The sequence below is a fragment of the Helicoverpa zea genome, chromosome 11 (assembly GCF_022581195.2).
Source record: "Helicoverpa zea isolate HzStark_Cry1AcR chromosome 11, ilHelZeax1.1, whole genome shotgun sequence".
In the NCBI taxonomy this organism is placed as follows: Eukaryota; Metazoa; Arthropoda; class Insecta; order Lepidoptera; family Noctuidae; genus Helicoverpa; species Helicoverpa zea.
In genome coordinates, this window is record NC_061462.1 from 5380738 (window position 1) to 5394524 (window position 13787).

At 36.0% G+C, this 13787-nt stretch overlaps 1 protein-coding gene across 1 annotated transcript; it reads left to right on the forward strand.

Annotated features, from left to right (window-relative positions):
• Positions 1 to 9242: 9242 nt before the first annotated feature.
• On the forward strand, positions 9243 to 10668 carry LOC124634687. The gene is made up of 2 exons (XM_047170348.1): positions 9243 to 9462; positions 9722 to 10668. The coding sequence occupies exon 2, from the start codon at positions 9730 to 9732 to the stop codon at positions 10666 to 10668; it is 939 nt and encodes a 312-aa protein (XP_047026304.1). The 5' UTR covers positions 9243 to 9462; positions 9722 to 9729.
• The last annotated feature ends 3119 nt before the right edge of the window (positions 10669 to 13787 follow it).

Sequence of the window (13787 nt, forward strand, 5' to 3'; positions counted from 1 at the left end):
GCGCCCAATGGTCAAGTAATGTCGATGTACGAAGAAATAAAAACCCTCAGCACGGTCTACGTTACGCCAGAAAAGACGCAATGTAAATTTTACAAGATTTTTTTTTAGGTTTGCCCTTTTTTTTCTTTTGTGTCTTTAAATGTAGATGTTTGAGTTATTTTTTTTATACAAATGTTAAATAATTGAACGAGTTTGCAGGACTAACTATTATTTTTAATCATCTCTTAACCTTCGTTAATTGACTGCATCATTAAAATTTTACTACCTGCGCATCTAGTCTAGTTTATAAATTAATATAATCAGTTATAAATAAGGCAAACAATACCATTAGTTGAATTCCCAACAAACGTTGTAATTTCGCAACTTGCTATTAACTGAAGCTATAAATTACAGAGTCATAGTTTAAATGTTTTGTTAAAGTGTTTTGGTTAAATACCAGTCTGCTGTGATATTTGATGCCGGTTACTTGTTCCGGATACCAACTTTGGAAATAAATTATTGTTTAATCATTTAATTCAGTAACAAATGCATTATATCCTGTTACACCTAAATAAATTCACGTTTGTTTCTGTAATCAAAGCTCTGCACAATCTTAATCAAAAAGGAGTGTTTAGCAAAAAGTGTGAAAGTCTCCAAAATATAAAGCTTTACTTAAATAAGGTAGGTACTCTAAACCTTCAGTTCACCAAAAGCCAGTCAGAATTTCATAAAAATATTTACACGTTCAAAAAAGGAAGCCGACGTTCCACATTCATACATTTGTAAACTGGCATTACGACAAACACCGCGCGAAATAAAAAGCATAGACAACGCCCGGAATATTTACGTTTATATATTTCATCAAAGAGACAAAGAGGAAGTAGCGCGAGGGATAAACAAAAAAAAAGGGTAGGGTTTTTGCCGCCCTCCCTTATGTAATAACTGACACTTTGTTTTATGCGAGTTTCTACTTAACTATAAGTTCGTTTGTGTACCGCGATTACTGAGATGCCTTCCGAGTTGTGAATATTAAATTACTAATTTGCGGAAATGGTAAAGTGGGGGGAATTAGTTTGTTATGGAATCATTAGCTAGCTTGTGAAAAAGTTAAGACGTAATTTAGTGTTTTCAAGTTTTCATGGACTTTCAAAATTAATGAACACTCAAAGCACATCTTCGGCATGCTAACTTGCTAGAATATGCAGTACTTTCCTTTTTATTAAATTATATAGGACTCTCTTAAATCACAACTGCAAATAACAGTAAAATGGCATGATATGTATGACGTCCTGTAATACCGCATACAGGACCGCTAAGCTCGTCTTAATTGGTTTTCCGTCGGAATGTTTTCATTTTCAGTCCATGAGTGGAAATGCACCCGATTAATGGCGATAAGATCTACCCTATCGCATTTGGATTAAGTACCTACAGGCGTGATCGATGGTATAATATAAACGCGTATAGTATAGCACTGCTTATTCCACTGAGCTTTTGTGTCCGTACCTAATGGACATATTTATTTGTTCCGACATTTCCTTTATATTCAGACAAAATAAATGTTTCACAAATATATTGTAGAAAATTTTCTGACACAAGCAGTTCTCTCCAACGTTATACGAATGAAAAGCTGTGAGATTTTCTTGATACACTTTATTTTGTGAAACAAAACAGGATGCAGCGTCACGCAGCGAAAGCCTTCACGTCCGAGACAGGAGTTCCCTCCAATCGCAGTCCAACTATCGTCTACGTTCCATATCAGCCGAACGTTCCGAACGTTCAGGAATTTCCAATAATACCTTCCACCTAACACACATTTTCCACCTCACAAAAATATGTCGAAGTAGTTAAACTCTATCACGAAGGTGTACAATTCAAAATCGCCTGCACTTTAAAAGCAAACGCAAATAGAATTTTGCGAAAGGACTTTCGCGATACTAAAGGTAAATTCGAAAGAGTTTCCAGCTCTCAAAGCTATGTTGTTACCAGCATTAGGTACTTCGCGACGGTAAGGTTAAATCGTTGGCAGTAAAAGGAAATTGCTTCAGTAATGGAATTATTTTCTTAGGACGCTCGGTAAAAAATTAAATTATGCTAAGAAACGCGAATAATTTTTCATTTTTCTTCAAACGGGACAGGCTTAACGACTTTCATAGGAAAACATTACGTCGATCTGGCTATATAAAAACAAACGACTATGAAATTGCTTTATTAATCTATGCTATCGCGTAACAAAATGCATAGCGTGTTTGATTACAGCACTTTAAAAGCGTTTTAGAGTTGTATCGAATTCTTCGTATAAGGAAGTTTACTTTAAATATTCTCTTGCGAAACTCTGAGTCAGTAACGAAATAGGGCAAAAAGATTTCTTATGTTTTAAATACCCAAATAGGCAAAGAGCGTCCGGGATTGTTTTAACGTTTGGTTCCTACATAAAAACTGTTTACACGATCGGACTGGTAAGTCTGTGAGAGTAGCTTTCATAGAGACGTTTAGGCGAGGGCCGATAGTATTGAAAGTAGTCATTAACCCAATTCTTTGTAGATATTTTTAGTCCATTCACGGCTTTGTTATTGAACTGTGCTATCAGAACATTGAACTTCCTGATGCGAGGCTTATACGTGATCCGTCTTTATAGTTTGTTTTATAGTGCAGTTTGACTTGTTGATTTTGCTTCAAATGTAATGACAGTATTAAAGTTTGTAGTCTTCTTATTTAAGAATTTGATGAATTTTGTCTCTTGAAATGACAATGTTACCTTTTCTCTAGTTATAAGTTGTTTATTTTTTTTCGGATGCGGCCATATCGCTCTTTGTATTATTTTCTATGATGTTACAGTGAAATTTTCTCGGAAGCAGACATATGAAGGATTTTTTGTCCTCTGGCTGTTTGGAGTTATCCAACGCAAACTGTAGCGTAACGAACTTTTTTAACAAAAACTAAGCAACGTACGCAATTTCGGTCAAACAAAGTTCTACAGCAACCAACTTCTTATGGCTTGTCATATCAAACTCGCATCTCGTCATCACCAAAGCGGTTTTAATCTGGCCATAAAACGTTGACAGAGGCGGGGGATTTGCTGAGAAGCTAATTGTATAAGACTTGGGGCCATCCATCAATCAGGATCTGTCGGGGACCGGGTAGAGACTAATTTGCTCGTTTGTTTTGCTGTAAGCGCGGCTCGGCCATCCGTTGATAGATGTTTGATTAAACACGAACCACGCTTCGGTGTCATTAGACGGATTTGTGTTAGGAAGGTACGAGTGGTAATTGTGCATGCCGCTTTTTGTGAGGTAAAAGATAAATTAATTTGTTTGTTGTTTGAGTCGGAAGAAAGTAAAATTCTGAATTGTAAAAGATTATTTTGAATAGCAATAAAATAAATAAAATAAAAATTTTATTTACGTAAAACTTTTACACAGAATTTTCTTTATATAGCACAGAAAGTTGGGACATAGTATATTCTTATACAAAGGTTAAATTACAGGTTATAATTAATAGGCACAATTGTAGGACTAAATTTAAATAAGTTACAGGTATAATATGTTTATATTAGGATTCAAATCATAGGAGTATGTTGCAATGTGCGTTTCATTAATCTTTCCATTATAAATAGGTGCCAAAGTTTTTCCAAATTCATGCAAACGTACCTAAGTTAAAAAAGTTAAGTTATGTCGTATTCGAAACTCTTTAACCTAAACATAAAGTAAACAAACAAAAGACAACCAACAATTTTCAATCCATCCACCATAAAAAGCGTAATAACCCACATAAAATTACGCACACCACAAAAGGCTTGTGTTTATCTCCGTTATCATAAAACCGTTGTTAGTGGTATCGGTGCACCTATCCAACACGCGTAGTAAAACGTTGAAACAAAGAGGAACTTTATAACTGACCCAAGCGTCAGGGAGGCTTCAACCTACAAAATGGCAGCCATAAAATAGTAACAGCCGAATAGGGACTTAGGAATATATTCGTTGGGATAGGTGCAAGGATTTGAGGAAAGTCTGCAACGTGGTGTAAGCTCATTATATTGTATGGTGTGTAGAGGAAAGAATTTTCGTTTAAACTGATAAACATTTGGCGTACATCATCAAGATGCTGATTTCACTCGAAAAATTTACGTAGATTGCTTTTTGAACAAGTGAGAATATTGCAAGACTCGGAATTGTAAGATCTTTCACTTTTATAATGTTGGGTGAAATACTAATAAACTACCTATATTATTAATTACTTAATGAAAAGCAGTAGGTAGTAATAATTTTCATTTGCGTTTACGGTTTCGAAAATCCTAGGTAGACTGTATAGTATAGGTAGGTACAGCTAGGGTAGTTGGTTCTTTGTACGAAGTATGACCACTTTTATTGCAAATAGTGACTGGCCATCAAAGAGGATTTTAAATGGATACACACCTGGATGTTTTCAGCACCCGTGTTCAGTTACGTACGCTTCGTTTCACTGGAATGGCGTACAATATAAATTCCGACACAAAAATGAACAGTTTATTGGATTTTATTGCCAGATTGAATGATTTACGGCATGCCCGATTTGTTTTTTAAACGCTCAATCAAAAATCATTGGTATACAGACTTTATTCACTGCTAAACTTATTGCACAGAATTTTTAAATGCTTTTTGTTATAAATTATGAAGAAATAATGTTTTCATTGCTTCCGTAGATAAATGAAAACGTCTAATATTAAGTGTAAATAAACAAAAAAAGTCTTATAAAAGTAATAACAGACCAGAATAGATCGTTCTTCCTCTTCCCCTTTTCTTTGCTCAAAAAAAGGAAACTTTTTTGCTCATACCCTCTTTGTCTTCTCGAAACAATTCACAGAGAAACTCCAGGAAGTTTTGTGTAAAGCAATATAATGAAACTTTGGTTATATTATTAGAGTCTGCGTCCGCATCGGTAACACAATCACGAACCACTTTGAGAAACTTGACGAAGGCTTTTTGGTAAGGGAAAGTTTCCTAGGAACGGGTGTGTCCCGCACATACAAATGACTCCAAATGGAGTGGCAAATGTAAGGGGGAATTATAATCTAACGATATCGCTGAAAGAAGTGGAGAACTGAGTTGGTTTCGTTTCCTTGCAAATTTAGATAGGGTCTTTGTATCTGGTTACGTTAATTGGGTCGATTGTGTGGCTTCGTTTGCCGTACAGATTCAGGGTTTACACTTTCTTTGGAGAAAAATCTTACGGAGCAGTTTTTCATTTTTGAAATAAATATTATTATTTAAGATAGCCGTCTCCTGTGCTTCCTTGCAATAATGTTCGTACAAAGTAGAGATTCAACCGCAAACTACATGAAGTCTGTCTAACTTAATAATGGCACCAATATCTTGTTAACGTTACATTGTTTTGTAATAGCCTAACCATCGCCTATTAAGTATCTTTATTGCAATAACTTTCATATTACAATTGTTGTTGGTGTATAAACTGGTATAACTTGTAGAAGCTAATTTTGCAAATAATTTGGATTAGTTGTTGCAATAAAAGGAACTTTATAAGAAATATTTACTATTTTATTACATGTGCCTATTTTTAACGACTCCCAAAATAAAGTGATCGTATTATTTTTACGTGTTTCACGGCTACAATTTGTGAGGTCGTAAAAACTGGCATTTACCAGTTTCGCATACAGCGTTGTAGTTTTCCGACCACTAAAACGAGGTCCTTAACACTTAGCTCGCTGTAGCATCTTTTTTGTATGGCAACATAAATCATTGTAACGAGCGGTCTTTTCCTGAAGCGTTTTCTCGCGTTTTCCTTGTACGGATGCTGCTTGATGATAAACTACTTATGGGTTTAGAAAAAGTTTGTTTATGTGCCAAACTTCGTGATCGTGTTTGTAGCTTTTATTTGTTTTTGGGTGAGCGTTTATTTATTTTTTCTGAGTTGTTCGTGTTCTCTTGTTGGACAGACGTGGAACGTACGATTAATGTACTGCAGTTAGGTGAACTTTTATGAAGTGCGTTAACTTTTTTATTGAATGCCATATAAAACATAGCTGTGCAATTCAATCAAGCTATAAATGCCCCATTTTATTTATGACCTCTCAAATAGATTTTAAAGTGGCTGGTACCTACAACAGGATATTCGGATATGTATCTACTAAAAATATCATAAGTATAATTATCTTCCAATTACAAAAAGCAATCTCATTTCTACGCTCATCAACTTAAAAATAAATACAAATAAACACGAAACTATTACATCCACAAAACCGACGGATATTAACAGTCGGTAAAAAATAGAAACTGTTTAGGTATTCCTAAACACGTGCTCCAAATAGAGCACAGACAGACCGACAAAACCGTTCATAATTAAAAATGACACTTTTATAATTATTTGAATGTGAATAGACGAGTGTGGAACCATAGAGGTGGCTACGGGCCTATTAAATACTTTTTATGTCATTCAACGGCGTAGGCCCGACGAAAAAAAATAAACAAGCGTGAAAGAGGGCCACAAACGTCAGAATAGTTTTAATTTATGGCAACAATTATTTTGAATACGGAAATCTTGTGGATTTTCATTTCACATTGGCACTATCAATATCGCCCACCAAGTTGCGCGCGCGACGAAACTTTGTTTAGATATGAAAAAACCGTAATTCGTTTGGTGAATCAGTTATCATAAAAAATCATGCGTTTTATTATATTACACTGTTTGCCAATATTATGAGAATCATGTTTAGTTTTTTGTCCAAACTTTCATCGTACGTTACGTTATATCGGGCTATGACTCATTATTGCACTGCTTATCTAAAGGTTAAATTAAATGAATAACAGTGTTCATAAAGTTTAAAACATTGGTCATTATCGCATAAAAGTTACGATGATGACGTTATTATTATTTCTGTGTTCAGGGGCATACCGTAACTGTAAGTACCTACTGTGATTTGGATGAAACGTTTTAATAATAAGTATATTTTTTCTATTTTTAAATGTTTTTCATATTTACCTGTAATATGAATGAACGAAAAATAAAAATTTTATGAACCCAGCACATCACCACAGTACCTACAGTAAATATCATCAAATTCTGTATGCTGGCTGAATTTCAGTTGGCAGTCAAGTCTTATTCAACCTTTAGAATAAAATGTTTTGGTCATTGGCCTTACAAACATTGTGAAATATTGCATAATCAATAAACACATAGTAAACATACCGATAAAAATATCATTTCTTAGTCATTAACAGACGATTATAACAGACGCTTACGACTCATATCTATGTTCAATTCCAATCCCATTCTAAAACAAGCTTTAAACACTCTAAAAATAAAACAAAACTTCACTCAAAACGAAACCTAGCGCCTGCTTATTAAAAACGTACAAACGATAAAAACAAATTTATCGCATCATAAAAGTTATCTTATCTCTTCAGCAATTAAACACATATTAGCTTTTAGAAAACTTACTAACGCGGTTCATTAAATACAAATCTTGGCTAATTACCGCGGCGAGATGTAATTAAAGAACCGTCCCTCGCTGTGATCGGTTCTTACAACGAGTTTGCACCAGGGATCGTAAGATGGTAGGCTATCCACTTCATTAGAGGCTTGATAGTAAGAAATAACATATTTCAAATCATATAATTACTTTGCGTATACAGCGTGTGATTATTCTGTGGATAATTATAATGGTTGGGGGTACGGTTTCCATTTATTACACCTGATCAGCTCATACCTACTTGATCATCATACCTACATATTTTCCAAATTATCCTCGTTTGACCAATTTGTTTAGATAGTCTGGCGTTTGCTGATAAGGCCAAATTATTTAAGAGCATTTGTTTTTACAAGAAAGTACTTTCCTGAGTTCCTTGTGAGTGAGGTTTCACCTTTTCTCATGTTGGTAAATAGTTTTTCTTCTAACAGCAGACTTGGTATATCCTACTAATCCTACTAATATTATAAATGTGAAAGTTTGTGAGAATGTATGGAGGTATGTTTGTTATTCTTTCACGCAAAAACAGCTGGAACGATTTGGTTGAAATTTGGTATGTAGATAAGTGAGACCCTGGATTAACACATAGGCTACTTTTTATCAACACACCACGCGGGCGAAGCCGCTGGCGGAAGCTAGTTGATAATATATTATCCAGTAGTTCGAAATCATGTTATAGCAAAGTGATATGTTAATACGTGATAGTCACTTAGAATTTTCCCATGAGTGTTGAATTAATGTATTCGATCGCTTTCATCAATAAATTATGGAAGTGTTAAGTGTGTCGTTCCATTTGAATTACTACGATCTTACCTATTCCCTATAGCAATTACCTATACGTACCTATACAAGTTTCACTTAAGTATGCATCTATTAGGCACTAAGTTTACAATCTTACTAGGTACTTAAAATAAGTTAATTTGTATTCTGAAATTCTTTTACTAATAGAAATCACTTTTTTCTCATGCACGACTAATTAATAAATAGGTAAGTTTAGATAGATAGATATATATTCTTTATTAGGTACACCAATTTTACATTTTTGATCTTTAACTAGGTAGTTAGGTTACATAATGGGCTGTCTTATCGCTAAGAGCGATCTCTTCCAGACAACCTTACCTACTACATAAAGCAGTGCCATAGACGTAAACTCTATTTGATAAAATAAGTTTGACGTAAGTTCTCATTTCGAAGTGAAGATTCTTAGAGTAGGATGGTCAATAAACTCATTTAATTCTACCTCATAAAGTAATGTAATATGTATTGTTAGGGTTATCTAAAACATTCAAACCATTAAATATAATTGTTTTCTATTAATAGGACACATGTTTATGATTTTCATCTCATATGATTATTTTACAGCTTGTTGATTGTTAATGTCCATGTTATAATTAACGTGTAGCTACTTAATATCGCAAGATATGTGATACATTCAATGGTAGCAGCTTGCTGTGACGCTTCGCAGCAATTAACTTGCTCATGTCACTGCTTATGCTGTAAATTATACGTCATATATGCATTGCATAGTTAAACATGCTCGTTATCGTAATAGAAATACAGCTCAAATTTCTGTTGATGAGGTTTTTAGCTAGCAAAGTTGATAATTATACTTAAGCTTAATTCATCCATTTACAGACAAACCCGACCTCAGTAGAAAAGAAGGTTTATATTCTTTAACGAACCGAAACTTATCGAAATTATCATAATTAATTTAATGCATCCTTCTATTGCAGTTGAATAAAACATCATATTGTTTTCATTAGATCGTTTTGTATCCATAATAGGTACATAGGGGAAGGGGGGGCATGACGGGGACGCGAGGTAAGACGGGGTCACGCACACATACAAGAAACTAGACTCTTGCGAACAGAAAGCAATAACCCAATAGGAAGCCATACTCGATCAACCGTCAGTGCGACAGAAACAGTGAGTGGGAGTGCACGCGTTTTTTGTTTACAAACGAAAATCACGTTGAGTGTCTCGTCGATCTAATTTTACGCAGTTAAAAACGTCTTTACTGTAAGGTAATTATGACTACCCAATTTATGTCTTTTCTCGTATATGGTTGTTAGTGTTGTTTACTTTGTTGTGGTATAGTTAGACAAAAGTTCAGTTAATATTTTTTTTTCGAGAAATTTATTTTTTCTAAATCAGCCTTTGGGGTAAGACGGGGTATTGGGTATGAGGTAAGATGGGGTATAGGGGCAACATGGTGAAGTGGGTCTTCGTTTAGGTATCTATGTTTATAAATAGGTACGTGCCTAATACGATTGTACTTTTCAGGTAAAACAATGGTACGTTCATACAAGAAAAAAACTAAAAGAGGAGAGTGGTCAACAATTTCTATGAAAACAGCTATAGATAAAGTATTAAGTAAAGAAATGGGCTACAGAAAAGCCGCTTCTGAATACGGAGTGCCTCAGACTACTTTGGAGCGATATGTTAAGAAAATGAAGGAAGATGGTGAAGTTACAATTGGTGTACCTTTGGGCCCTAAAAAACCTATTTTTACAACAAAAGAAGAAGACGAGATTGTGGCATATCTAAAACATATGGAAGAACGTCTTTTTGGGCTGACAACTCTCGATCTGAGACGTCTAGCATATCAACTGGCTGTGAGAAATGGTAAGGCGCACAATTTTAATACTGACAAGCAGATGGCAGGGGTTGATTGGCTCAAAGGTTTCTTAAGGCGTCATCCAGATTTATCCATTCGTAAGCCCGAAGCTACTTCAGCAGCTAGAGCAATGGGGTTTAATAAAGTGGCCGTTAGTAAATTCTACCAGTTGCTCGGAGAGATTTATGACAAGCATAAATTAACTCCTGACAAAATATATAATTGTGACGAAACTGGTATCTCCGTTGTATCTAAAACCAAGAGCAAAATATTGGCCATGAAAGGACGAAAACAAGTAGGCTCGTTATCATCTGCAGATCGCGGCCAGACTATTACAGTAGAAATATGTTTTAACGCTGCTGGAACCTACATGCCTCCACTGATGATTTTTCCGAGACAACGAATGAAACCAGAATTGTTAGATCACGCCCCACCAGGTACTGAAGGTGTTTGCAATGCTCGAGGCTGGATAACTACCGAAATATTTTTGACTTGGTTCAAAAAGTTTATCAGATTCTCCGGAGCTACTCCTACTAATCATGTGTTGCTGCTTCTTTTCCATTGCATTGCAACAGTGCCTTTTAAAAACATCAAACCACTTTGGTTCGCGTAAACATTGGCCAATTAACTGTAATTTCAGTTCCCTGAAAATTACGAGTCCGGTCTCCGGGGAAATTTTTCATTGAAATAGGAGGAGGCAAAAAGTCGGAACGACATTAATCAGGGAAGAGGAAAAATGAATTGTTCATACCCTTCATATAGCTGCAGAGACTTTCAGTATTTTTATGAAAGATCCTATTCTTGACAAATTGATTCGATTTATGAAGGCTTTAATTTTGGGATGGGGCACGTTTTCAGCAGAGACTCTAGGACAAATAGGCTGCCGTTGCACCACTCCAACGTGTTGTACTTTTTAGGTGTTTTCAAAAAAACGTTTGCTTTTCATGATTTATTTCTGAAGCAGTCGTGTGGGATTCACTATTATGCCTAAGGTAAGTAGGTTCCTTAAATCCCTCGATTATGCAACTGTTTAAAATGTTATACAATTTTTGCACTTGTTGCTTGTACAGAGATACAGGAACGTTTCAGAAATATCGGATCCCAATGTAACATTCCATAAAGTACCTAACAAGTTGGAAACCTGCCGTCTACGTAGCGAAATCATAATATCCTCTATTTCCTTCTGTTGATAAAACGGCTCTTGTGCGGAAAGAAAGCAGCTGATACATTTTCGCTTTTCTTTTTACTTGAGAAAAATCTCGGAACTCTTTGTCGAGATTTACACAGAACATTTTGTAACAGCTGTGGCATTTAAACACAAATATGGGGGTATCGGGTATTTTTCCCAAGTGCCCTTTAAAAGAATAGTTCTTGACTCGTAAAGTGCCCACAATACGTGGAATACAATTGCTGTACGACGAAGTTAGGGCTACAAAGTGGGCATCAAAGTTTAAAATTTCCTATTTCGATTGAAGTATGTGTGCGGAAAGTGAATGGTGTCGCGGCATACAGCCTCACAATGTTGGGGGAAGTAGTTTTATGACCCTGGCACCCCAGCGCGCTGTAAGTCCGGGTTGATTCCTTGATCACATAGTATAGGTAATATTTTTAGATAGTTGTATTATAGATTACCTGTCATCTTTTTGTTTGAGATTTAATTTAGCTAACGGTGTCACGTAATGAAAATTTTTATTTTCAATAGGTCAAGTATTTTTGGACCTTATTTCTTACAGCCATTAAGCATGCGGACGTAATGGTAGCTGTTTGTATATTCTTCATTACATAGGTACCTCTCGTCTTACATGCACCCATTTACCTGAAGTTACATATGCAGACTTGTAGCCTCTTTAATTATGGGGAAATTGGGATTAACAGGTGCATATACACAGAAAATACTCCTAAAGTATTTTTACTTATATATTTGTCACTGGCTTATCTGCCCCTTCTAAACTCCCAACATATACTGTAATCCTAAGAATGCACGAGCGTCTTGAGACGTCTCCCCCAAGTCAGTTGCAATTTTACGAGCGGCCGCCCCAAGCCGGTGTGTATCCCCTGCGTTGCACGCAGACTTCGACAGAAAGTAATGGAAACAAACAACAATATTTTGTAGACGGAAAATTGTGGGACCACGGCCGAAGGCAGGAATTTGACTTGAACTTTTTAATCTGTTGGAGAGGGTCTATTGGATGTACTTACTAACACTATTCGTGACATGGTTTTGGTGAAGTTTTATGACCTTGTTACTGTAGCTGTATTGGTAATATAGTCTTAATTATGGAGTATCTTTACGTTTACATATCAGGTATCTCAATGTAACTCAGCCTTCGCATAGGTTCCTAATAGCTATGTATTTACAAACACATCTCTAACACCCAAGTGTGCACAGTACAATCTTATCGACTCTCATCGGCCTATCAACTGCCTATTTACTGGGCTTACTAATTACCTGCATACAGCAATTAAGAACCGAGTAGGTGCTGTAATAACACCTACGACTAATACCTATAAAAACGCTGTTTCAGACAGGAAGAAAAAACAGTTACCTCACAACCCACGTAATTAGAAATGACGGAACATATATTCACGCACGCTATTCCCAATTTATCGATGTGTAAGATCAGTATTATCGCGGCCGCATCTTGACGATGATTTATTGCTCGCAACTTAATAACGATAAAAATGAAACTATAGGCCCAATTATGCGTCATTTATAAGAACTCATGCATATAAATCAATGTAATCACGGTGCAGCGGTAATAACAGGCCGCGAAACCGACTTTACTATGCGCCGGTCATACTGAACATGTCACTCGTGTCGCTAGCTTAATAACATTGGGATATTGAAATACTGGGCCTTACACCTACGTGGTGAAGACATGATAACAGGTTAGTATGTAGGCATAGCATATAAACCATAGAGGTAGGCATAACATAAATATTAAATATGCATCCATCGCAAGACCTACTACTCCTCAGGTAAATTTACCAAGTTGTGCCTAGTGGACGGTTTATGCATCAGTACATCCTGGTAGGCCACTTAGTTCAGCCTTATTATTGGGGTCGCAAAAATAATCGCAATTTCACAAATTTTTCAGATCAGTCCCTCGATCCGACAACTTCTGGCTTGTGGTGGACTACTAACATTAAAGAACTTACCTACAGCCCCAAAACGTAACCGTAGGCTGTGGTGAACTTGGACTACATTGCACCTAAAACTCCAAAATGGAATGGGTTGTTAAGAGAGAAAAGAAAATTCGCAACATTAAAATAACGGTAAACTGTTCCGAGCACTGTAGCGCAAAACCTTTACAAACACTGTGATGCATTTTCACTTTCAACTTGTTTTCCCAAAAATTTAGGTAGGTACCCATTCAGAAGTATCCACTACGTTCAAAGGCGAGAGCATGCGTCAACAATGTTTGTGCCCTCGCAAAGCATGAAAACGACAAATGCAGTCGGACAAACTGCAGGCCGTTTATTCCGAAGCACCATGGGAACGGACACGACTGCGAATTTAAAATTCCATTTCCAGACACTACGAAAAGTTCAAATTGCTTCCATTTAAACATAACTATGTATGCGGGCACATATTGAAAAGTTACCTTATATGCTCAGTTTATATTGCTTTCTGAAAGTAAGTTAGCATGGAATAAGGTGGAGTAGGTAATCCTAGTCACGTGGATGGCTTACATGTGAAACATTTAGTTTTAGGTTGCCTACTTATTACTT